General features: G+C 37.7%; 1 protein-coding gene and 1 pseudogene across 2 annotated transcripts; one reads left to right on the plus strand and one right to left on the minus strand.

Moving 5' to 3' along the window:
* Positions 1-7302: 7302 nt before the first annotated feature.
* Positions 7303-12188, minus strand: LOC309660041 (olfactory receptor 5K1-like). Its single transcript, XM_082460568.1, is given in 3 exon segments — positions 7303-10550; positions 10553-10708; positions 10711-12188. Coding segments are annotated over 3 exon segments (963 nt in total). The 5' UTR covers positions 11471-12188; the 3' UTR covers positions 7303-10503.
* Positions 12189-20172: 7984 nt separating this feature from the next.
* Positions 20173-25273, plus strand: LOC309660130 (E3 ubiquitin-protein ligase RNF220 pseudogene; annotated as a pseudogene). The gene has a single exon. The product of its transcript is annotated as an E3 ubiquitin-protein ligase RNF220 pseudogene (transcript).
* The last annotated feature ends 1145 nt before the right edge of the window (positions 25274-26418 follow it).

Raw genomic sequence — 26418 nt, forward strand, 5'->3', positions numbered from 1 at the left:
TTAATTTTAACTTTTTTATTAAATAAATTTGACATGTAACATCGTGTAAGTTTAAGATGTATAGTGTGTTACTTCAGTATATTTATATATTGTAATATAATTGCCGTCGTTACAATATTTATCACATTACATAATTATACTACAATATTATTGTCTATATTCATTATACTGTGCATTAGGTCTCTATATACATTAGATCTCTATTTGTTATAAGTCTGTGGCCTTAAACACCATCACTGCCCCCACTCCCACGCCAATCCCCTGGTAGCCACCATCTTACTCTCTGTTTTTTATAAGATTGATTTTTTGGGGGGTTCCGCATATAAGTGATAATATACAGTATTTGTCTTTCTCTGTCTGACTTATCTCACTTAGCATAATGTACTCAAGGTCCATCCATATTGTTGCAAATGGCAGGATATCTTCCTTTCTTATGACAATGGAATCCATTGTGTATATGTACCACTTCTTTTTTTATCCATTCATCTGTTCATGGGCATTTGGGTTGCTTCCATATCTTGGCTATTGTGAATAAAGCTGTAATAAACATTGCATTGCAGTGCAGGTATCTCGTCAAAATCCTGTTTTCATTCCCTTTGGATATATACGCAGAAGTGGAATTGCTGGGTTGGTAAATCTACTTTTAATTTTTTGAGGAACTTCCATATTGTTTTCCACAGTGGTTGGACCAATTTACATTTCTATCAACAATGTAAAAGGGTTCCCTTTTCACTACATCCATGCCAGCACCTGTTGTCTCCTGTGTTCTTGATGACAGCCATTCCAACAGATGTGAGGTGATATCTCCCTGTGGTTTTGATTTGCATTTCCCTGAATGATCAGTGATGTTGAGCATCTTTTTAATTTATTTTATTTATTTATGGCTGTGTTGGGTCTTCGTTTCTGTGCGAGGGCTTTCTTCTAGTTGTGGCAAGCGGGGGCCACTCTTCATCGCGGTGTGCGGGCCCCTCACTATCGCGGCCTCTCTTTGTTGCGGAGAACAGGCTCCAGACGTGCAGGCTCAGTAATTGTGGCTCACGCGCCCAGTTGCTCCGCGGCATGTGGGATCTTCCCAGACCAGGGCTCGAACCCGCGTTCCCTGCATTGGCAGGCAGACTCTGAACCACTGCGCCACCAGGGAAGCCCGTTGAGCATCTTTTTAAAAGCTTCAGCACATGAAAGAAACAATTAACAAAATGAAAAGACAACCTACAGAATGGGAAAACAGTTTTGCAAACCATATATCCAGGAAGGGCTTAATATCTAAAATATATAAAGAACTTGTAGAAGTTAATAACAAAAAACAAACCATCTGATTTAAAAATGGGCTGAAGAACTAAATAGGCATTTTTTTTTTTTCCAAAGAGGACATCAGAATGGCCAACAGGAACATTAAATATTTAAATCAAAGCGCTTCTCTGGAGCTCTCTGTCACTCTACTCCAGTTTTAATCATTGTTTTCTTTTGTCTTAAGATTTCACTTCACAATCATCCTGGGAATTCCTCTTATATTTATTAATACATAAATATTTTCCAAGAAGGAATTATTTCTATGGTAAATTTTTCCTATTATTTGATAAGATAATGATAACTCTTGTTATTTGAATGCTGGAGCTCCTGAATATAAACTGCTGGTCTTTTTTTCTTTAGTTTTCAATCATTTTGTTCCACTTTCTAAAATATTAGGTCACCCTTATCTTTTAACTCAATTACTTTTAAAAATTTCTGCTATTGTAATTTATATTTTTCATGATCCTTTTGTATTCTGAATGAATACAAAAAATTGAATTTTTTAAAATAGCTTCTGTTCTTGTACTTTGGATGCCATATCTTTTTAATTTGCCATGAATTATAATTTCTTTGAAATTTTCTTTTGTTACCTGATTTGTTCCTTTCTTTAAAGTTTTTTTGTTTTTTGTTTTTTTTCCCTATGCTTATTTTCTCTTGAGAACTCTGAACTCTTTCAGCTCTAGGGTATTTGTGGGGTTGGCCCATGCTATCAGGGGTCTGTATTATACTGGGTCTCTCCCCCTGACAAATCCTTTAAAACTCTTTCTTCCACAAGAGTTGACCCCCAGGGCAGTCTCTAATAAACATCCAGCACACAAAACTCCATTGAACAGACTATTTCTCTGGAAATCTAACCTGTGACAATTAGTTTTGAGAGAGATAAGTTTGGCATAAGGGAGAGAATATATATTTTTCATTCCTGGTCTGGCTCCTATAGTGAATTTGGGCCCTTCTAAAGAAAAATGTCAGAGGCAGAAATTAAAGTTTGCATCAAGTACCTGCTGAGATAGTGGACAAAGACTGAGGGCCACTCTGTTTATGGGATGACTCACAGATATTTTAATGAGATTCTGGGTATAAGAAAAGATGCTTGATGGTCATGCCACTATTGGAATTATTTGTGAATATATATTGGAATGAACCATGACATTGTCAATATTCTATCAATTTTTGTCCTACAAAAACATTTCACAAGGGTTAACCTGAAATAACTTTGCTTCTTGAGAACAAATTCTATCCTTTCAAGTCAATATTAGGTCTTATTTAATTTTTATTTCTACCCAGGATCCGCCTTAGGGCTTCACGTATTATAAACCTCAAAAATAGGTTGGCCAAATGCAAGGACAACTTTTGGAAAAACTTAAAATGAAAGAAAAAGCCTTCTGATTTTGTCCAGAGACAAACAGGAAACAGGGAAACAGATAGAAAAACAAGCAAGAGACTGTTTTTTTACAGTCAGTTTTAGGTGAAAATTGGAATTGTCATGTATTTGTTATTTTACAGAGAAGATGAGAAGAGGCCACATGGGAGAATTTATACCATAAAATAATCTGAACTTTTTCAGCTCAACATCATAATGAGTATAGATGGAAAAGAGCAGCAGAAACCAGAAATCAGATGAAGACTTTGAAGGGATAAAATGAGACTGATCTTTGTTAGTAACTGGTAAACCACAGAGCACTTGGTTAGACAGAGCGGAGAGAAGAAGATTCTTGTGTGAGCTACACACTGTGTTTGATTTTTGCTTATGTTTAGTAGACATTATTTATTAGAACAGCTTTAGGTTCACAGCAAAGTCGAGCAGAAAGTACAGAGATTTTCTATATACCCCTTGTTCCCACACATGCATAGCCTTCTCCATTATCAACATCCCCACCAGAGTGGTACATTTATTACATTGGTTGACACACCATTATCACCCAAAGTCTATAGTTTACATTAGAGTTCACTCTTGGTGTTGTACATTCTATGGCTTTGGATACATTTATAGTGACAAGTGTCCACCATTACAGTATCATACAGAATATTTTCACTGTCCTAATAATCCTCTATGTTCCTGCTATTCATCCATCTTTTCCCCCAACCCCTGACAACGACTGATATTTTTACTATCTCCGTAGTTTTATGCCTTTTCCAGAATGCTATACATTTAGAATCACACAGTACATAGCTTTTTCAGATTGGCTTCCTTCACTTAATAAAATGCATGAAAGTTTCCTCCGTGTCTTTTCATGGCTTTGATAGCTCATTTCTGAGTAATATTTCATTGTCTAGACATACAACAATTTATCCATTCACCTACTGAAGGGTAACTTGGTTGCTTCCAAGTTATGGCAATTTTGAATAAAGCTGCTATAAACATACACAGGTTTTTGTGTGGACATAAGTTTTCAACTCCTTTGGGTAAATACCAAGGAGTGAGATTGCTGAATGATATAAGAATATGTTTAGTTTTGTAAGAAACTCCCTAACTGTCTTCCAAAGTGGCTGTACAATTTTGCATTTCAACCAGGAATGAATGAGAGTTCCTGTTGCTCCACATCTTTGCCAGCATTTGGTGGTGTCATTATTCCAGACTTTGGCCATTCTACTAGGTGTGTTATGGTGTCTCATAGTTTTAATTTGCATTTTGCTGATGGCTGTGAGCACCTCTTCATAAGCTTATTCATATATATTCTTTGTAGAGGTGTCTGTTATTATCTTTGGCCTCTTTTTTAATCTGGTTGTTTGTTTTCTTATTGTTGAGTTTTAAGAGTTCTTTCTATATTTTTGATAACAGCCCTTTATCAGATGTGTCTTATGCAAATATTTTCTCCTGATTTGTGGCTTGTCTTTTCATTCTCTTGGCAGTGTCTTTTGCAAGCAGAAAATTTTAATTTTATTGAAGTCCAGCTTATCAATTCTTTCTTTTATGTATCATGGCTTTGGTCTTGTATCTTAAAACTCATTGTCAATCCCAAAGTCATCTAGATTTTCTCCTGGTATCTTCTAGGAATTTTATAATACTGCATTTTTCCTTTACGTCTGCAATACATTTTTTAAAATTAATTTTTATTGGAGTATAGTTGCTTTACAATGTTGTGTTAGTTTCTACTGTACAGCAAAATGAATCAGCCACACATATTCATTTATCCCTTCCTTTTGGACTTTCTTCCCACTCAGGTCACCACAGTGCATTAAGTAGAGCTCCCTGTGCTATACAGTATGTTCTCATTAGTTATCTATTTTATACATAGTATCAATAGTGTATATGTGTCAATCCCAATCTCTCAATTCCTCCCACCCCCCTTCCCCCTTGGTGTCCATGCATTTGTTCTCTACGTCTGTGTCTCTATTTCTGCTTTGCAAAAGGGATCATCTATACCATTTTTCTAGAGTCCACATATATGCATTAATATACGATATTTGTTTTTCTCTTTCTGACTTACTTCACTCTGGATCACCAAAAAAATCTACAAACAATAAATGCTGGAGAAGGTGTGAAGAAAAGGGAACCCTCATGTCCTGTTGGTGGTAGTGTAAATTGATAGGGCCACTATGGAAAACAGTATGGAGTTTCCTTAAAAAACTAAAAAAAGAACTACCACCCGACCCAGCAATCCCACTACTGGGCATATACCCAGAGAAAACCATAATTCAAAAAGACACGTGCACCCCAATGTTCATAGCAGTACTATTTACAATAGTCAGGACATGGAAGCAACCTAAATGTCCATCAACAGAGGAAAGGATAAAGAAGATGTGGTACATATATACAATGGAATATTACTCAGCCATAAAAAGGGACGAAATTGGGTCATTTGTAGAGATGTAGATGGACCTAGAGACTGTCATACGATACACTTTGAGTTAATTTTTGTGAAGGGTGTAAGGTATGTTAGACTTTTTTGTTCGTTTGTTTTGTTTTGCATGTTCAGTTGTTCCAGCAGCATTTGTTGAAATGACAGTCTTGGCTCCATTGCATTGTTTTTCCTCCATTGTCAAAGATCTTACGATCATGTTTATGTGGGTCTATTTCTGGTCTCTCTCTTCTATCCATTGATCTATTTGTCTTTTCTTATGCCAATACCATACTGTCTTGATTACTCTAGCTTTATAGTAAGTCTTGAAGTTAGGTGGTGTCAGTTCTCCAACTTTGTTCTCCTTAAATATTGTGTTGACTATTCTGGGTCTTTTGCCTCTTTATAGAAACTTGAGAATCAGTTTGTCAATAACCACAAAATAACTTGCCTGGATTTTGATTGGGATTGCATTGAATCTATAGATCAATTTGGGGCACCTTTACAATATTGAACCTTTGTACCCATGAACATGGAATATCTCTCCATTGATTTTATTCTCCTTTGATTTATCAAAGTTTGATAGTTTTCCTCATATAGATCTTATACATTTTAAAAATATTTATACCTAAGTATTTCATTTTTATGGGTGCTAATGTAAATGGTACTGTGTTTTTAATTTCAAATTCCACTTGTTCATTGCTGTTATATAGAAAAGCAATACCTTAAAATATACTTTTGTGTAACCTTTGTACTAACCTTGTATCCTGCAACTTTGCTATAATTGCTTATTAGTTCCAAGAGTTTTTTGTTGATTCTTTTAAATTTTCTACATAGCCAGTCATGTCATCTGGGAGCAAAGACAGTTTTATTTCTTTCTTCTCAACAAGTATCCCTTTTATTTCCATTTCCTGTTTCATTGCATTAGCTAGCACTTCCAGCACAATGTTGAAAAGCTGTGGTGCTTTTGCTTGCTTTGTTTCTGATCTTACTGGGAAAGCTTCAAGTTTCTCACCATTAAGTTTGATGTTAACTGTAGATTTTATGTAGATATTATTTATCCAGTTGAGGAAGCTTTTCCCCATTTCTAGCTTACTGAGAGTTTCTATCATGAGTGAATGTTGAATTTTGTTGGATGTTGAATTTTGTCACATGCTCTTTATGCATCTATTAAGGTGATCATGTAATTTTTCTTCTTTAGCCAGTTGATGTAAAAGATTACATTAATTCTTTTTTGAATATTGAGCCAGCCTTGCATACCTGGGATAAATTCCACTTGGTCATGGTGCATAGACTTTTTATACATTGTTAGATTCACTTTGCTAATATTTTGTTGAGAATTTTTGCATCTATGTTTATGAGAGATATTTATCTGTAGTTTTCTTGTATTGTCTTTGTCTGGTTTGGTTTTAGAGTAATTCTGGCTTTATAGAATGAGTTAGAAAGTATTCCCTTTGCCTCTATCTTCAGAAAAAAATTGTAGAGAATTGGTATAATTTCTTCCTTAAATGTTTTGTAGAATTTATCAGTTGAACTTATCTGGGCCTGGTACTTTTTGTTTTGGAAGGTTATTAATCATTGATTCAATGTCTTTAATAGGTATAAGCTTTTTAGATTGTCTGTTTCTTTTTGTATGAGTTTTGGCAGATTGTGTTTTTCAAGGAATTGGTCCATGTCATCTAGATTATCAAATTTATGGGCATACAGTTGTTCATAATATTCCCTTATTATCCTTTTAATGTCCAAAATATGTTTGATTTTTAAGAGTTTATATAGTTAACCACTAAATATTTCCTTAAGAAATATTTTAAAACATATTGTCTGTGTCATTATAGAGTCATAAAGAAAATTGTTACATATATTTTAAAAAATTTCTTTAATTTTTAAAAATTTTATTTTATATTGGAGTATGGTTGATTATACTATACATTTTTTAAAAATTATCTTTAAAATTCAGTTTTCTGAAATTTTAAAAATGGTTTATCCATTAACTATAAGATCTGTGGAATATTAGTAAATTTTTGCTGAAACAGGTACAGTGTAAATATTTGTAGCAAAATGTAACCTTTTCTACTTGTGACTTGTGAACTATAGAAGATGGAACTAAGTTATGACTGTATCTATTAAGTATTTATACATGAAATATTTTGAATAAATATAGTTACTATGCTATGTTATATTATATATTTATGTTGTTTTGTATAACAGCATACTTCCTCTCCTACTTCAAATATTCCTGAATGAACTAGCTACTTAGAGAATTAATTTCCCTTTAAACATCCCTTCCTGCTTAATACCACTATCTTTGTCCACTGGGCTGACATCTTACTTCCCCACTGGTTTTCTGATATAGTAAGCATTATTCAAATTTAATGAGAAATGATCTTGAGAAAGATGCAATAGGCTTCATAAAGTTGATGAAAGTGGTGCTGGGGAACTGCCTGAAGGAAACAAGAAGTTCCATTGACAAGCAGGGCCTGGTAGTGTTAGAACAACTGAAAAGTGAATAATAAATGAGAATAATAAAAACAAATACAATGGCTAAGAATTTGTACAATAAGGATTAAGAGGGACACTTGGGAAAATTGGTGGAGCCTTTGGATATTTTACAAAATTGCTCCATTATAATCATCTGTTGCTATTATTCCTTGAATTCAGAAGTTAAGATTGTATCTAGTTACCATACTTTATTCTTCTGGAAAATATTTATAATAACAAGGAAAACACTTGACACTTGATTCATTCTTTGTAAAATTAGTACATATTTGTGATTATAACTAAATTTTGATTAAATATGAGATAAAATATTTATTTCCATAAGTTTGTTTTATTTTTCAAAGTAAAGTCCTAAACAAATCTCTTTTTTTCCACTTACTATGAAATATTGGTCAAGATTTTAAAAGGATTCATTTTATGGGACTTTTCTCCCTATAATCAGCAATACTTAGATGAAGCCTGTCTATAATTCTGTTTTGCCCAATGATCATTCCTGCCATTTTAGATAGCAGCTTGTAAAGGTCAGATTTATTGCTTTAAGAGAGGGAGACCAAAACACAGCAATGTCAATCCCACATTCTTTTTTCCCTAAACATACCTTTGAAAATCCAGACAGAGAAAATAGATTGAGAAAGCGTCACTTTTGAGAACTGTTCTGAAGTAAAAGTTTATTCCATCAAAGTAGATTTGGGAAACGTTTATAATGATTTAAGAGCTAGGTATTACCCTAGAAATAAGGATTCAGTGAACTGGGGGAAAAAAGAAAAGTCAGAGGGGAATAATTGGTGTTTGCTGAGATGGGGTTCTGTGACTTAAATTCCCAAGTTTGTCCTGGGAATGAGATGGGGAGACAATCAAATGCCCATAGAAATTTGGAGATCTATGGGCAAAAGAACGTTCTGGACAGATCCATGAAAGCTCTCAAAATCCTGTGAGGTACTGGTACAGTGGGTCATCAGAAGTGCAAAAATGGAGCCCTTCAACTTTTCCTGAACTTTTCCTTCAGCTAGGTGTTGGGATGTATCAGTTACAAAAATACAAACTTTTCCATCTTCTTAAATATTCTAGACGGCGAAGTCAAGAGCATTTACTCAGAAATTAGCAGAGAAAGAAAGAGCAAGAGAGACTGAGCCAGCCGACTTTAAGCCTTGTAAACTTGACAAGTAGATGATTTAGCTGAAATCATGCTTTCATGTCTAGCCTGGGGACTAGACATGAATACAGAAACAGAAACTGATGGTGGCATGAAGAAATAACCAGAAGGTCAGAGTATCAAACATCTTAGAAGACTGCAGCATGGACAAAGCTCCATCTGTAACATGACACCGGTCTTCGATGTCTTATCAGCCCAGTACTTACACATTTAGATGCCAAGAAAAAGTGGAAGAGGGGTTGGGCAAATCCTAAACTGATGGGATTTAAATTTGAAACAGCAAAGGAAATCTTGAAATGTCTCCATTTTCAATCTTGAAATGTCTGATTATATGGGATGAGCTGGGTTATGTTTTTATGGAGGTTACAAATATAAACTAAGTGGTTATAATTTTGTATTCATGAGTTAGGGAATTAGAAATACAGTACTTGCATTCCTACCGCTTTCGCTAAATACGTTCAAGATGTTGATTTTCCATGTGAAGTCAGCCTTGAGTGGCTGGCTAGGCTGGACCATGGCTACAACCTGACAATTGCCTTCTGGGAATTTAGATGTGACCTCAGAGCATCAAGAGAAGAGGTGGAAGAGGGAATTTTTCTTTTACTTGATAAGGGTCCTTGCTCCAGAAGTTAGCCATTAAAATTATGGCAATGTTCTATTATTTAAGATGGAAAACGTGGTATTTTGGTAACTGATATATCCCAACATCCAGAGCAGTGCTTCCACATAGCAGGCTCTCAATAGGTCTATGTTAAATAAATAACTGGAAAGTAATTCTTTTATTATGTCACATGAAGTTCATGCAGTTCTACCTACATTCCACAACTGCAGGTTTTGCAATAAGAAAAAAGAAAAAAAATATTTCAGATAAGCCCTATCCACAGTTCAACAAGCATACTTTTCTTCATGTCTACATATAATGTCGTAAGTGTCCCCATTGTTGAAACCCTTCTTCACGTCTCAGGAAGGTGGATAGAGAAATTTAGCCTAGCTCACTGACAAAGAACTCTTCAAATCCTAAATGAGGTATGACTGCTTGCCTGGAACTTTATGTTATGGCATCTTTATGCATGTACATATGGGAGTAAATAAATGTCTGTGAAGATAATTACACTTGAAAATTGACATTCCATCTTTAATTATACAACTCCATAGGAAATTCAACTTGGAAATATAATAGTCACTTTTATTTCACACCTTTGTTTCCTAACTGCCTCTATTCTAACTACAATGTCCCTCAAAATGCTACTAAAAGTAATTCCTCAAAATTCACTTGCCTCAACTTTGTCACTCTTGGTTGTAAGTGATTTCATTGGTTGAAGGTTCATATACCCTTAAATCCTTTTAGCATAACTGGAGTGCTCATGCTCCAAACTATTAATGTGGGCTGGCTATTAATGCTTAATAGGATTTTCCTTTATATTTGAAATTGCTAATTTTGTTGGTTTTCTTCCTTTTCTTTTCCTCAGTCTGACAATTTAAAAATTTTTTTCAGTTTTATTGAGATATAATTGTTTTTCTTTTGGGGGCTGCTAATCCCTGAAGCTGACACAATCCATGACCTTGGCAGCATACTGTGTTTTTCTTGAATTATATCAAAATTTGGTTTTGATTTTTGTTAATTTGAATTAAGATTTAGTATAATTTTCTCCTTCTTGTATATTTTCTCCCTTACATACTGCTACTTAAATTGATTGCATTATGATATATTTTAATATTTTACATACAATTTGTGCATTTTCTCTGTGTAATTTCACTTGGAAGTTTTTTTCTGCAATTAAATCATTAAGGTACAGTAGACCCCATTTGTTTCAAACTTTTTTGAGATTTTTTTTCTTCAGGATTTTCCTCAAAACAGTTATTACTTCCTTATTTCTTAGGCTACAAATAAAATGGTTTAGTAAAGGAACTACTTCTGTAAACACAATAGCAGCTGGTATATCTTTATCCCCTTCTTCAAGCAAATTTGGTCTAATGTATGTGAAAAAAGAGAGCCATAAAATAATGAAACTGACAAAAAGTGGGATGCACAGCTAGAAAAGGCTTTGACCCTTCCCTCTTTGGATTTCATTTTGAAAATAGTAAAGAGATTGTAGAGATAAGATATTAAGGCACTACCTATTGTGAAAACTTGAATTGAGCCTGAAAAGATAAAGAGTACCAGTTCATTGACATAAGGGTCAACACAGGAGAGCCTATATAAAGGAAGAATATCACAGTAAAAGTGTTTGATGTGATTTGATCCACAGAAAACTAACCTAAATAGAAGCCCTATATGAATCATAGAATGCAGGTTTCCAGCTATGTTGGCCCCTGTGGTCGTCTGAATGCAGAGTTTCTTTGACATCATGGTATGGTACTGCAGAGGGCTGCATATGGCCACAGAGCAATCGTAAGCCATTACCACCAGAAGAAAGCAGTCTGCAGTTTCAACAGTGCAAAGAAAATTAAATTGTGCCATGCATTCATAGAGGGAAACCATTCTGTTTTCAGAAAAGAAGTTCCTTAACATCTTAGGAGTAATGGCACAGGCACAGCAAGAATCCATGAGAGCGGGGTTGCCCAGAAAGATGTACATTTGTGTGCAAAGATGATGCTCTTTTGAAATCAGTATCACCAGGCCAAGATTCCCCACCATGGTGATCAGATACATGGCAAAGAACACCACAAACAGAAGGGTCTTCAGCTCTGGGTAGTCTGTAAATCCTGTGAGGATAAACTCATGTTTTACAGTATGATTTTCTTTAGCCATTCCTGACTCTGCTGTTGAGAAAAAATTGTGGAGAAATGAGGTACTAATTTATAATATGCCCAATTCAACTCTTGAGCTCTCTCTGACCCAGAAGGACAAGGAACATCTTCCATAATGCCTTCACAAGTCACATGGATTTTGGTGTATGCCCATTTCTCTGGCAGTATCAATCTCCAGGAACTCTTAACTTTTGAGCTAGTTGTTTAACATTTTCCCAGCATATTTTCAAGAAAGAGAAAACATCAGATTAGATGCACAAAGATGGCTTTTGAGGTCTTGAGAGGAATATTCAGTGCAAAAAACTTCTCTATATGGATTAGCTAAAGCTTATTCATAATTTAGGTGTCAGCAATTGGTATCAGTGTTCCCAAACAATTTCAGTGACAGTATCTGTACAGATTAACAATGTTGTTTGAAAGACTATTTTTGTACACCCATGTTCATAGAAACATTATTCAGGATAGTCACAGGTAGAAACAACCCAACTCTCCACTGCTGGATGAATGAATGAACAAAATGTGGTATAGGCAAAAAGTGGAATATTATTCAGCCTTAAAAAGGAATGACATTCTGACACATGTTAAAACATGGATGAAATTTGATGACTTTATGCTAAGTGAAATAAGCTAGGCATAAAAGGACAAATATTGTGTGATTCCACTTACACAAATTAAAGGTTGTCTGGGGAGGGAGGGAATGGGGAATATTGTTTAATGGGTACAGATGATTGGAAAAGGTCTATGGGAAAGGTGAACAGTCAAGCTGAGACATGAGTAGCAGGAAACCAGCTATGGCAGTTTAGGGTGAGCATGTTAGGTACAGAGGCGGTAGTGGAAATTCCTTAAGGCAGCTATAAGTTTTGCATGTTTGAGGAACCCATAAAAGGCAGGGGAAAGTGGTTGATGATGGGATGGAAGAGTTGATCTTGCCGAGTTTGTAATGCAGAGTATGGAGTTTGTGTTTTATTTTCAGCTCAATGAGAATCCTTGGGAAGGTGTATTGATTTCTTATTGTTGCTCTAACAAATTGCCACAAACTCAGTAGCTTGAAATAACACATATTTTTATTCTTTCACAATTCAGGAGGTTAGAAATCAGAAATGATTCTCACTGGGCTAAAATTAAGGTGTCGACATCCTTCCTGGAAGCTGTAGGGGAGAATCCGTTTCCTAGCCTTTTTCAGCTTCTAGAGTCTGTCTGCATTCCTTGGCTCATGGCTCCCTTCCATCTTCAAAGCCTGAAACGGCCGGTTTAATCTTTCTCACATTGTACTACTCTGATTCTGACTCCTCTGCTTCTGTTTCCACCATTTAAAAAATTACACTGGGCCCACCTGGATGATCCAGGAGTATGTAATTCACCCTTGTTGTGTAACATAACATACTTACAATTTCTGATTACTGTAGGTGGACAACTTTGGGGGGACTATCATTATGCCTACCAAACCAGAGTTTTTTAAAGCAGAGAAATGGCATTACCGTATTCACATTTTTTCAGAAAATGGATCATTAAGGGTAAGGATGAAAGTGGGGAGACCAGCTAAAAGGACACTGTAGTAGTTCAGAATTAGGCTGATAGCAGTGGACATGGAGAAATGTAGATGGATTTGGGTTATGTTTGGGAGGATGAGTCAGCAGGATTTGCTAATGATTTCTATTTGAGAGGGGGGTAAAAAGAGCAAGCGGGGAAAATGCCTGGATTTTTTGCCTTGAGCATCTGAGGAGAACATAGTAGCATTTACTGAGTTGAAGGAGACTTCAGGAGAAATATTCTAGGGGGGATAATGGAGCTAGAAATATGAGTTTTATTTTATCCATGTTATGTTTGAAATGCTTATCAGTTATCTAAGTGGAGATGTCAAACAGGTAATCGAACATAAAAGACAAGGCTGGAGATTAGGAGTCATCAGCATATACATTTAAAGCCTTGGAACTGAGTGAGATCATTTAGGGAGAGTGGGAAGACAGAATAGAGAAGGGTGACTGGGAGAGAGCCCTCCGGTACTCTCTGGTTTAGATTAGACCAGATTATCTACCATACAAAATGCCTGGTGGGTATAGAATTCAGTGGTGTAGAAATTACAGGAGGTATCCTAAAAAAGATGAGGTCAGAATGCCAAATCAAGGAGCTTGAATTCTATTTAGTAGGACCTGAATAAACTTGTCAAGGGACTGACTCTGTCAGATCTGAGTTTCAGAAAAACAATTCTGTGTGTGACTCATTGCTTTATTCTCTATGCTATATTTTGCATGTTGACATGGCATAAATGATAAATTAATAAACAAGTGTTTGGGTGCCCCTCATGTATCATGTTAAGATTAAAGCTGTGGAATAAAGATGACTTTAAGATTTTTATTAAAAAACCCTAAGACAACAAAAAAGACCCCAAATTTAATGTGATGAATTTTGGTTTGCTCTTCTGGTAAGGTCTGACCCCGTGTTCAAGAGTTGATAGTGCAGGAATTCCCTGGTGGTCCAGTGGTTAAGACTCAGTGCTTTCACTACTGAGGACCTGGGTTCGGTCCCTGGTCGGGGAACAAGATCCATGTGGGAAGCTAAAAAGAAGAAAAAAAAAGAGTTGCCAGTGCTTATTACAATGCCAATCACAGTGCTAATAAGCAACAGTAATTCAAAGCTGTGTTAAGTCTCAATCCCTGTTTACAGTAACTTCTCAATGCACTAGGGAGGCAGTCATGTAAACAAATAATTAGAATGCAAGGTGATAGGCTCTATAGTATAATCATGCGTTTGGAACTATGGGAGAAGAGATGGGAATGACTTAATTTGTCAGGGGGTGTTAAAAATGCTTTCTGGAACAAAACTGTCTTTTTCATAATAAAATAACATTCTAGTTTGGCAGTAGAGAACAAATCTCCATGTGGGAGGGGCAAAACACATCCTCGAAGCCTTTTCCCAGATTGTCATATTCCCCCCCGGGAAGTAGTCACCACTACTGCCAACACCATGGCATTGGCTGCCAAAAAGGCATTGCTCTCCCAATCACTCTGGCCCAAGTGATTTCCTGTAGCAAAGAGAAGATTAAGAGGAATCATTCGTACATGCCCTGACTAGACTTAGAGATAACCGCTGGAAACAAAATGTAGTAATATGCAACCAGAGGAGTAGTACTCAAACCTTTGTCTCCACTGAGAAAGCAAGTTGGCAAATGACATTGACTGCATGATACACTCCTGTGGGCTTTGTCAGGTAATGAATAATTGCTCATTGGCTAGCTATGATACCTCTGCATTTCTCCCATTCAAGGTAGTATATTGTAATGTAAAGGAATGAGGAAGGTATTATTGAGATAATATGGAATCCATTCTAGTTTATGTGTATATATATATATATATATAAGATCATATTAAACTATGGTAGTTTGTTATTAGAAAGATGAATTGTGATGCATCTCATAACTGATTGTGACACATCAAGGCGTTGAAATCGTCTGAATGCTGCTGATCTTGATAATCTGGTTTATATAAGTGGGTCAGTCATCCTGTCCTTAGGGTTCCCTATAGCAAGGCCTCCTTACCTATCTCCAAGTCTACCTCTGACAGGCAGATTTTGTCTTTTCCCAGTTGCCTGGAAGTTTAGGCATGGCTAAACCCCACTAGATCTATTTCTAAGAATGTGAGAGACAGGAGCCCCCCTTCTGTTATTTTGTCTGAGGACTTAGCTCTTCCCCTTGAGATTGACACTAGGAATGCCCAGTCCTTAAGGGAAGCTTCCAACCTTAACCACAAGAATAGAACCACATCTTTAACAGAGAAATCATATTAAAATATCCTACGATTAGGCTCACTATCTCTATAAGAAATACACACACACACACAACAAAAACAGTTGGGGGTATTTTATTATGGATTACTCAGGAGAGGACATTTGACACTGGCCTTGAAAGATATGTAGACATTTTCTCAGCAGAGAAAGTTGGAAAGGGAATGCTAAGTTAAGTATCAGAGGCATGAAAGCTCATGAAGTGTTGGAGGAATGGAAAGCAGTCCCCAGACTGGCTGGAGTGTAGGGTGTATTAGAGAACTTCGTTCTCATAATTATGTTATAGGTGGATTACTCAGTGCTTGATCTGGTTTTGACATCCTCTGCCTGAAATAAATATTGAATGACTCAGCTATTCATAATCAAGTAATTACTCAGGAGAAGTTCTAAAGTCATTTAGTACATACCAGACAGCATCTCTGAATTTGTTCTTATAGTCAGAAGACTTCCTAAGACAGATGTAGAAATTAAGAGATAGAAAGTGGTATACTGAGCTGTGCTCAATGGAATAATCCATAACTGGAGACATGGAACTTGCTTTCTTTTTCTTTCCCCCTCCCTCCCTCCCTCTTTCCCTCCCCTATCTTCCTTCCTTTCTTCTTTCATATATACTTACAACTGTTTTGTATCATTTTATTCACATATATTGTGTGTCTACTCTATGTCAGCTACAATACTCGGCACTAAGGTTAAGTGATAAACAAAAGCAGATGTGGTATCTGCCTCCCCTCACCTTATAGAATTGGGAAGAAGTGACGGGAGACAGACATTAACCAAATAATCACCCAGATGAATTGAAAATTACAACTTCGCTATTATGAAGGCAAGGTTATTGGAGATATAAGACTTACAATAGAGAGGTTTAGCCTAGTCTGAAAATGCAAATAATGTAGTAGTTAACCCTGTGGGTTTTGAAAACAGGACCTAATTTTGAATCTCAGCTATGCCACTTTATAACTGATAGTGGGAAAATTACTTAACCTCTCTGTGCGTCAAGTTCCTCATTAGAATATGGATATTATAATACATTATACTCTGAAAATTGAGACTAAAAGGTAGTTTAGAAGACTTAGTGAATTATGTGTAAAACACCAGAAGAGAGCCTAGGTTATAGTAGGTGTTCAATAAATACTAAATGCTATCACTACCACCACCACCACTGTCATTATTACTTGAGGTAGGGAGGAGGTGACAGAAAGATTTCCTAAAGAAGTGATGACTGAACTGAAATTTGGTAAACAGAATTTTCAGGGAAAGGTGGATGGGTGAGTTGTGAGGATAACACATACAAAGGCCCTATTTCTGAAGGATACATGAAAATTTCAAGGCACCGAAAGAAAATCAGTGAGGCAGAGAGAGTTAGTTAGGGGGAAAATGGTCTAAGGGAGGGTGGAGAGGTGGGCAGGGTATAGATAATATGGGGGTATTGTAAACAATATTAAGAATTTGGGTCTTCATTCTAAGAGCAATAAGAATCCATGGGAATTTCTTATAAAGAAGGCTGACATTATCAGATTTAGATTTTATAACTTAATTCTGGATGAAGCATGAAAAATAGATTGGAAGCTGGCAAAACTGGATATGGACAAACTATTAAAACTGTCCAGGAAAAATATTATGGTAGCATGGATCAGGTGGTGGTGATGAGTGGAACGGAGAACTTAGAGAATTCTTTAGAATGTAGAGTGAGCAGGATTTAGTGATAGATTGAATGTAGGGTTTAAAGACAAAGGATCTAAAAGTCTGGCTAATGCAACAGAATGATGATGACACACTGAGAGAGGTAACCCTGGAAGAGGATCAGGTTTGGGGAAAGAGGAGAGCAGAAGATAAGTTGGATTTCACATATACTTAGTAAGAGGTGCCTTTGAGACTTCTAGAAAAAGGTGTTTAATTGGCAATTGAATACAGGGTTTGAGGTTCAGAGGAGAAGTCTGAACATAAGTTTATGAGAAGATGTATATTTATGAGTCAATTGTCTAGAGGTGGTTTCTGAAACCTAGAGAGAAGAGATAGGTAAGAAAGCCTAGAGTAATGCTGTCCAATAGAAATATAACATGAGTTACATATGTGATAGAGAATTTTCTAGTAACTTCAATACATTAAAGATAGTAAAAAGCAACATAAATTTAATTTAAAAAATAAATATCTTATTTAACTGAATATAAAATATTATCATTTCAACATGTAATCAATATAAAATTATTAATAAGATATTTTACATTACTTTTTCATACTAAGTCTTCAAAATCTGGTGTGTTTCTTTCTACTTATAGCACATCATAATCTGGACTATACATAGTTCAAGTACTCAGTAGCTATCTGCTTAGTGCCTATCTACTGGAGAGTACAAGTCTAGGGGTAGGAAGAGAAGGGAGGAAAAAAGAAAGGAAGTAGAGATAGCAAGAGGGAAAGGAAGAGAGGATAATGTACAATAGTAAAAGCCAAGGAGATAGTATTTCTAAAAAGTAGTGGTCAAAAAATTCAGCTGACTTCAGACTTTGCCACTATAAAAGGTGTTTTTTCCTGAAGCTGCATACTTCTGCCCTATTTTGGAAAACCTTAATTGACCTCACTGTCAACTCTTTAGTTCCTTTCTCATTTCTCTTAATCTTTAGCACCAAACTTTAAAAAGCATCTACACCTACTGTTTTCATTAACTCCCTTTGATTGTCTGCAACCTAGATTTTTCATTCCCATTATTCTGTAATAATCACACTTCCCAGTGACCTGTCCATCAAGTCCAATTATCTTTCTTGGACCTTTGTTCTCCTTGACCTCTCTAAAACCTTTGAAAGATTAAACATTCTTTCATTCTTAAAACTGTTACTTTCTATCTCATCATAAGCATTTTCTGAAGTTCCATCTCTGAGCATTTCTTCTCCCTTCAAAATTAATGATTCACAGCTGGATGCAGTTGGCTCCTAGATTTTCATTTGCAGCCTTAATCACCCAACTGATATCTGTGGGATATTTCCATAATATCTAATCATCCCCTCAAACTTGCCATACTTGAAAGGAGAATTACCTTGTACCAGGAAGGAATTTTTCCTCCTAACTCCCCTAGGCTGTCACAGCATGTAATAGAGATTAGTCAGGAAAAATATCCCTGAAAAAACATCATATAAGCTGAGGCCTGGAGGTATATAAGAGTTAACCAGGTAACAGGGGAAGAAGAGCGGAAAACAGTATTCTGGGTTGTAGATACCATTTGTTCACTCAAATATTCTTTCATGCCTTTATCAGCAGTGTCATCTGATTAATATATGCCACATACTGTGCTAGTCTTTGGGATAGGCAGTGAGCAAGTTAAACATGGTCCTTGCCCTCATGGAGCTTATCATCTGCAAATCATTACAACTGTATTAAGTGCTATAAAGAACAGAAAACTATGGATGAATATAACAGTGATCTTACCCTAGTCTGCAGATGTGGACAGGAAAGGATTCCCAGAGAAAACAGCACATAAACTGAAGCCTTGAGAGTACATGAAGTGAGACAAATGACATTTATTCCACAGATAGCACTTGGAAGTTTTGAGTTGGGAAGTAGCCTAGTGGGTTCTAAGAACTGAGAAGTCAGTGCCCTTGTAGCACAGTAAATTAGAGGAATAGTGATGGTAAGTGAAGCTAGAACGGGAGTCAGGAGTCAGGTATCACAGGGCCTTGTGGGCCAGGGTCAGGATTCCCAAGTGTATCCTAAGAGCAACAGGAAGACATTTGACATCCCCAGGTTCAAAGCTTCAGGATCATCTAAGACACTGCTATTATCCTCACTACCCACATCCAGCTTGTCATCAAGTTGCCATCAGGTCCCATGGATTCTTCCCTTACAAAATCTCTCACATCAGTTCCTTCTACTACACTCAGGACCGTATCCCATGATTCTCAGCTCACATGTTTCAGGCTCTGCACAAATGGGCTATAAACTTGAGATCAATGAGATCAGTTTTGATCAAACTATTTTTCATATTTTGATTAATATGTAAAACTTACTTTTTCTAAAACTGACCATGTATACTGAGATGGTACTCTCTGTCAAATGGAGTATTTATTGAGTGGGTCCTGAGAAGAGTAGAGCACAGTGTTGCTGGCAGCAAATAGGTGGTCAGAAGTGTACCATAACACTAAGCTGGTCCCATAGAAAAATGTGGAAACTTTGTCTCATGAATATGTAAGAGGGCTTGGTCAAGCCAGTGAACAGTTCTTTTAAAATAGAAATACTGTATAAAGGGCAGCCAAGAAAAGCTTTCATTAATAGTGGATACTTTTGCACTTTATGCAGACATTATGAAATTATATTATACTAGAGTAGTAATTTTATTGTAATTACTGCTGTCTTATTTAATGCTTTTGAGTCTTTTCATTTTTTAGAGTATGCTGCTAAAATTATTTATGCCTGTATAACTTGGTTAATTTTAACTTTAGTTAGCTGGGGGAGAATTGCATGAATTAATAAAATCTAGTGAAACGTTTAGTAAACCTGAATGTCTTCACTGGAGACTTTATTAAAAGTTTGGCCCTTAGAGACTGGGAATTGGATAAGTTCCATAGCTGCAAATGAGTTTTGTTTCATTTGCAAGCAATGCACAATGGACATTATTAGGAAACAGGGATTTCCCGTAAAGGTGTGACAGAATGAGAAAAGAGTTTGTATTGAGGTAGCCCTTTGGTCCAGAGACATCATTAGCAAGGAGGGCTGAGTTTATCCTTCAAGAATTGCACTTTCATTATATGAAACAAAGAGCCGTAGAAAATCTCTCCAGCAGGCTGATAACCAATCCTTTTATTGGAAAAAACAGCAATAAGCCAATCTCAGGCAAATCACTCTAGTGCTCTGTCCCCAGATAATTTATATCAGAGGTTTATTTCATAAAGGATCTCTACACTCTTCAGCTTTAAAATGGTATGGCTTGGGCGAGTCACGTGATCAAGGCCAACATGGCCGCCGCCGCCGCTGGGAGCTGAGGTGCCGCCGCCGCCGCCGCCGGGCAGCCCCGGGGGAATCCGCCCGCATCGCCGCCCTCGCCGGCCGGGCGGCCGCGGGGTCCAGAGCGCTGATGGCCGGGGCTGGGGCGGCACCGCGCGGCGGCCACGGGGTCCCGCTAGAGCAGCCCCCGGCAGCTATGCCGAGGGCCCGGAGCGGCCGGCGGAGCATGGGGGCCGGCGGGAGGGAGGAAGTAGACCTTCTTGCGAGTGCGAGCCAACCGGCAGACCCGACTGAATGCTGGGATTGGGAAAATGAAACGGAGGAAGCAAGATGAAGGGCAGAGGGAAGGCTCCTGCATGGCTGAGGACGATGCCGTGGACGTCGAGCATGAGAACAGCACCCGCTTTGAGGAGTATGAGTGGTGCGGGCAGAAGCGGGTCCGGGCCACCACTCTCCTGGAAGGTGGTTTCCGAGGCTCTGGCTTCGTCACGTGCAACGGCGAAGAGAACCCGGACAGTGATGCTGACTTGGATGTGGATGGGGATGACACTCTGGAGTACGGGAAACCGCAATACACGGAGGCCGACGTCATCCCCTGCACAGGCGAGGAGCCCCGTGAAGCCCAGGAGAGAGAGGCACTCCGGGGCGCAGTCCTAAATGGTGGCCCTCCCAGCACACGCATCACACCTGAGTTCTCTAAATGGGCCAGTGACGAGATGCCATCTACCAGCAACGGTGACAGCAGCAAGCAGGAGGCCATGCAGAAGACCTGCAAGAACAATCACATTGAGAAAATCACAGACAATTCAGCTGTGACCACGTTTGAGGCCCTGAAGGCTCGGGTCAGGGAACTTGAGCGGCAGCTATCCCGTGGGGACCGTTACAAGTGCCTCATCTGCATGGACTCCTACTCGATGCCCCTAACGTCCATCCAGTGTTGGCATGTGCACTGTGAGGAGTGCTGGCTGCGGACCCTGGGTGCCAGGAAGCTCTGCCCTCAGTGCAACACCATCACAGCGCCCGGAGACCTGCGGAGAATCTACCTGTGAGCTAGCCGCCCCAGGCAGCCCTTGCCTCGAGCGCCCCACCTGCCCCGCCTGTGACGTGACCCCCCCCCCGTACACAGGTACATACTTGCACACAGGTTCCCCATGTACATACATGCACACACATGAACGCACACACACAGGACTCGAGCCAGAGTGGAGGCTGAGGCCCAGGCCCTGCCTGCTGGCTCCCACCAAGATTGGGGACCATACCTGTTCCAGGTTCCGTTCCCAGGTGGGGCAGGGAGGTGGGGGTAGGGGGAGTAGCCAAGCAAGGCTCCTGAGATCCAGCCCCCCACCGACTGACAGACGGACAGACAGACATGCAAACACCAGACTGAAGCACATGTAACATAGACCGTGTATGTTTACAATATTGTGTATAAATGGGACAACTCCTCACCCTCTACCCCGTCCCTTCCCCTTTGGTTGTATGATTTTCTTCTTTTGTTAAGAACACCTGGACGCAGTGCCTCCTTCAGGGCTGGCTGGGGGCTCGGCCCATCCACCTCTTGGGGTGCCTGCCTCTCCCTCTCCGTCTCCCTCTCCCGTGGTTCTCTTCCCTCTCCCATGTGCTCGGTGTTCAGTGGTGTATATTTCTTCTCCCAGATGTGGGGCACGTACCCCAAGGGACATGATCCTCTCCTTAGTCTTAGCTCCTGGGGCTCTTCATAAGGAGTTGGGGGAGGGGGGAGGCACAGGAAATGGGAACCGAGCTGAAGCAGGGGCTGAGATTGGGGCTGGATGACGGTGCTCCTAGCTACCCAGCCTTCTGCAGAGAACCTTTCCTGGGATTAGACTGCTGTTCCCAGGGAAAAGTGTTGTCTCCTCTGCCCTTCTTGTGGGCCCCATGGTGTGATGCTGTGTCTGTATATTCTATACAAAGGTACTTGTCCTTTCCCTTTGTAAACTACATTTGACATGGATTAAACCAGTATAAACAGCAAAAAAAAAAAAAAAAAAAAAAAAAAATGGTATGGCTTCTCTAATGAAGCACCTTGAATTGCTGTTGGCTTGAATTCCTCCTGGCACCATCAAACCACAATAATTTAGTCAACAAATACTTCTTGTTCTCCTTCTCTTGCAAAATGTTGTAAGGGCTTCCAACTACAAATGAACTCAGTAACAATAACAATGGCTGCTCTTATTGAGAACTTAAGCCTTTTATAATTTAATACCACCAACAAAACCGCAAAAGACAAAGTTTCACCTTCAAGGAGGAGTTAATAATTTTCAGGGAATATAATTTCTTTATCCAAGAGAATCTTCAGTATTTTCTAGTCTGAAGCTGAAAAAAAAAGCAGCATCTTTATTTTTTTTTAAAAAGGCAAAAACTTTATTTAGTTTACAGGGAAATACAAGATGCATGTAAACATAAACAAAATACAAAACAACCCAAATCTTACAGTTTAGAAGCATGCCAAGACAGAGTATTTTCTGCAGACCAAAGAATCCCATCAAAATGATAAAGGACACCTGGGAAGTGGCAGTCAAGGGGCTGAGTCCCTACCCCAAGGACACTGCATTTTTGTGATGAGAACAATTAAAAAAAAGCCCACTATTAAAAATATTAGAAACATGGAGAGAGTTTAGCACCACGATTATATATTCTTGCCTCCTTTGTTGTAGATTAATTACCCATATAACTGTGGGTTCATTTCTGGTCCCTCTATTCTATTCCGTTGATATATGCATCTGTTTTTGTGCCAGTAGCATACTTTTTAGACTGTGGTAGCTTTATAGTATAGTTTGAAATTAGGGAGCATGATACCTCAAGATTCATTCTTTCTCAAGATTGTTTTGACTACTTGGAATCTTTTGTGTTTCCATACAATTTTAGAATTATTTGTTCTAGTTCTGTGAAAAAAAAGCCATTGGTATTTTGATAGGGATTGCATTGAATCTATAGATTGCCTTGGGGAGTATGATGTTTTAACAATATTAATTCTTTCAATCCATGAACATGGTATATCTTTCCATCTATTTGCATTGATTTCAATTTAATTCATCAGTGTCTCATAGTTTTCTGAGGACAGGTCTTTTACCTCTTTAGTTAGATTTATTCCTAGGTACTTTATTCTTTTTGATGCAATTGTAAGCGAGATTGTTTCCTTAATTTCTCTTAAGTTTGTTGTTAGTGTACAGAAATGCAATGGATTTCTGTGTATTAATTATGTATCCTGTAATTTTACTGAATTTATCGATCAGTTCTAGTAGTTTTTGGTGGTGTCTTGAGGATTTTTTTATGTATAGTATCATGTCACCTGCAAACAGTGACAACTTTTTTCTTTCCAATTTGGGTTTCTCTTATTTCCTTTTCTTTATTGCTGTGACTAGGACTTCCAATACCATTGTGAATAACAGTGGTGAGAATGGGCATCCTTATCTTGTTCTTGATCTTAGAGGAAATGTTTTTAGCTTTTCACCATTGAGTATGATGTTATCTGTGAGCTTGTCATATATGGCCTTTATTATGTTGATGTAAGTTCCCTCTATACCCACTTTGTTGAAAGTTTTTATCATAAATGAATGTTGAATATTTTTTGGTATCTATTGAAATGACCATATGATTTTTCATCAATTTGTTGATGTGGTGTATCACATTGATTTGTGGATATTAAACCATACCTGCATCCCTGGGATAAATCCCACTTGATCATGGTGTATGATAATTTTAATGTATTGTTGGATTTGATGTGCTAATATTTTGTTGAGGATTTTTGTATCTGTGTTCCTTAGTGATATTGTCCTGTAATTTTCCTTTTTCGTGTGATATCGTTGTCTTATTTTGGTATCAGGGTGATGCTGGCTTTGTAGAATGAGTTTGGAAATATTCCTTCCCTTGTAATTTTTAGAATAATTTGAGAAGATAGGTATTAACTATTCTCTAAATATTTGGTAGAATTCACCTGTGAAGGTTTCTTGTCCTAGACTTTTGTTTGTTGGGTTCTCTTGATTACTCATTCAATTTCATTACTGGTCTGTTCATATTTTCTATTTCTCCCTGGTTCAGTCTTGGGAGATTGTACATTTCTAGGAATTTGTACATTTTTTCTAGGTTGTCCATTTTATGGCATATAATTGTTGGTAGTACTCCCTGTGTATTTCTTTGATATCAATTTTAACTTCTTTTTCATTTCTGATTTTATTGATTTGGGCCATCTCTTTTTTTTCTTGATGAATCTGGCTAAAGGTTCATCAGTTTTGTTTATATTTTCAATGATCCAGCTCTTAGTTTCATTTGTCTCTCCTGCTGTTTTTTAAATCTCCATTTTATGTATATCTGCTCTGATCTTTATGATTTCTTCCTTCTACTAGCTTTGGGTTTTGTTTGTTCTTCTTTTTCTAGTTCCTTTTGGTGTAAGGTTAGGTTGGTTTTTTTTGAGACTTTTATGTTTCCTGAGGTGGGCTTGTATTGCTATACACTTCCCTCTTAGAACTGCTTATGCTGTTTGCCATAAATTTTGGATCTTTGTATCACCATTTACATTTTTCTTCAGGTATTTTTGAAATTTCTTCAGTGATCTATTGGTTGTTTAGTAGCATACTGTCCAGCCTCCACATGTTTGTACACTTTGCAGTTTTTTTCTTACCGATATCCTGTCTCAGCCTTGTGGTTGGAAAGGATGCTTGGTATGATTTAAGTCTTCCTAAATTTACTGAGACTTATTTTGTAGCCTAACATGTGTTCTATCCTGGAGAATGTTCCACGTGCACTTGAAAAGAATGTGTATTCTCCTGCTTAGGGATGGAATGTTTTATATAGATTTTATTAAGTCCATTTCATCTAATGTGTTATTGAAGACCAGTGTTTCCTTACTGATTTTCTGTCTGAATGATCTGTCCATTGATTTAAGTGGGGTGTTAAAGTCCCCTACTCTTATCATATTACTGTCAATTTCTCCCTTTATGTCTGCTAATATTTGCTTTATGTATTTAGGTGCTCCTATGTTCAGTGCATATATATTTACAATTCTTATATCCTCTTATTGGATTGATCCCTTGAACATTATGTAATGTCTTTCATTGTCTCTTGTTACAGGTTTTTTTTTTAATTTTTGAACTTTATTTATTTGTTTATACAGCAGGTTCTTATTAGTCATCAATTTTATACACATCAGTGTATACATGTCAATCCCAATCGCCCAATTCATCACACCCTCACGCCCCCCCTGGCCGCTTTCCCCCCTTGGTGTCCATACCTTTGTTCTCCACATCTGTGTCTCAATTTCTGCCCTGCAGACTGGTTCATCTGTACCATTTTTCTAGGTTCCACATATAGGTGTAAATATATGACATTTGTTTTTCTCTTTCTGACTTACTTCACTCTGTATGACAGTCTCTAGATCCAGCCACGTCTCAACAAATGACTCAATTTCGTTCCCTTTTATGGCTGAGTAATATTCCATTGTATATATGTACCACATCTTCTTTAGCCATTCATCTGTCGATGGGCATTTAGGTTGCTTCCATGTCCTGGCTATTGTAAATAGTGCTGCAATGAACATTGGGGTGCATGTGTCTTTTTGAATTATGGTTTTCTCTGGGTATATGCCCAGTAGTGGGATTGCTGGGTCATAGGGTAATTCTATTTTTAGTTTTTAAAGGAACCTCCATATTGTTCTCCATAGTGGCTGTATCAATTTACATTCCCACCAACAGTGCAAGAGGGTTCCCTTTTCTCCACACCCTCTCCAGCATTTGTTGTTTGTAGATTTTCTGATGATACCCATTCTAACTTGTGTGATGTGGTACCTCATTGTAGTTTTGATTTGCATTTCTCTAATAATTAGTGATGTTGAGCAGCTTTTCATATGCTTCGTGGACGTCTGTATGTCTTCTTTGGAGAAATGTCTATTTAGGTCTTCTGCCCATTTTTGGATTGCGTTATTTTTTTTTTAATATTCAGCTTCATGAGCTGTTTATACATTTTGGAGATTAATCCTCTGTCTGTTGATTCTTTTGTAAGTATTTTCTCCTATTTTGAGGGTTGTCTTTTCGTCTTGTTTATGGTTTCCTTTGCTGTGCAAAAGCATTTAAGTTTCATTAGGTCCCATTTGTTTATTTTTGTTTTTATTTGCATTACTCTAGGAGGTGGATCAAAAAAGATCTTGCTGTGATTTATGTCAAAGAGTGTTCTTCCTATGTTTTCCTAAAAGAGTTTTATAGTGTCTGGTCTTACATTTAGGTCTCT

Source organism: Balaenoptera physalus (genome assembly GCF_965194825.1).
Source record: "Balaenoptera physalus genome assembly, chromosome: 4".
NCBI lineage: Eukaryota > Metazoa > Chordata > Mammalia > Artiodactyla > Balaenopteridae > Balaenoptera > Balaenoptera physalus.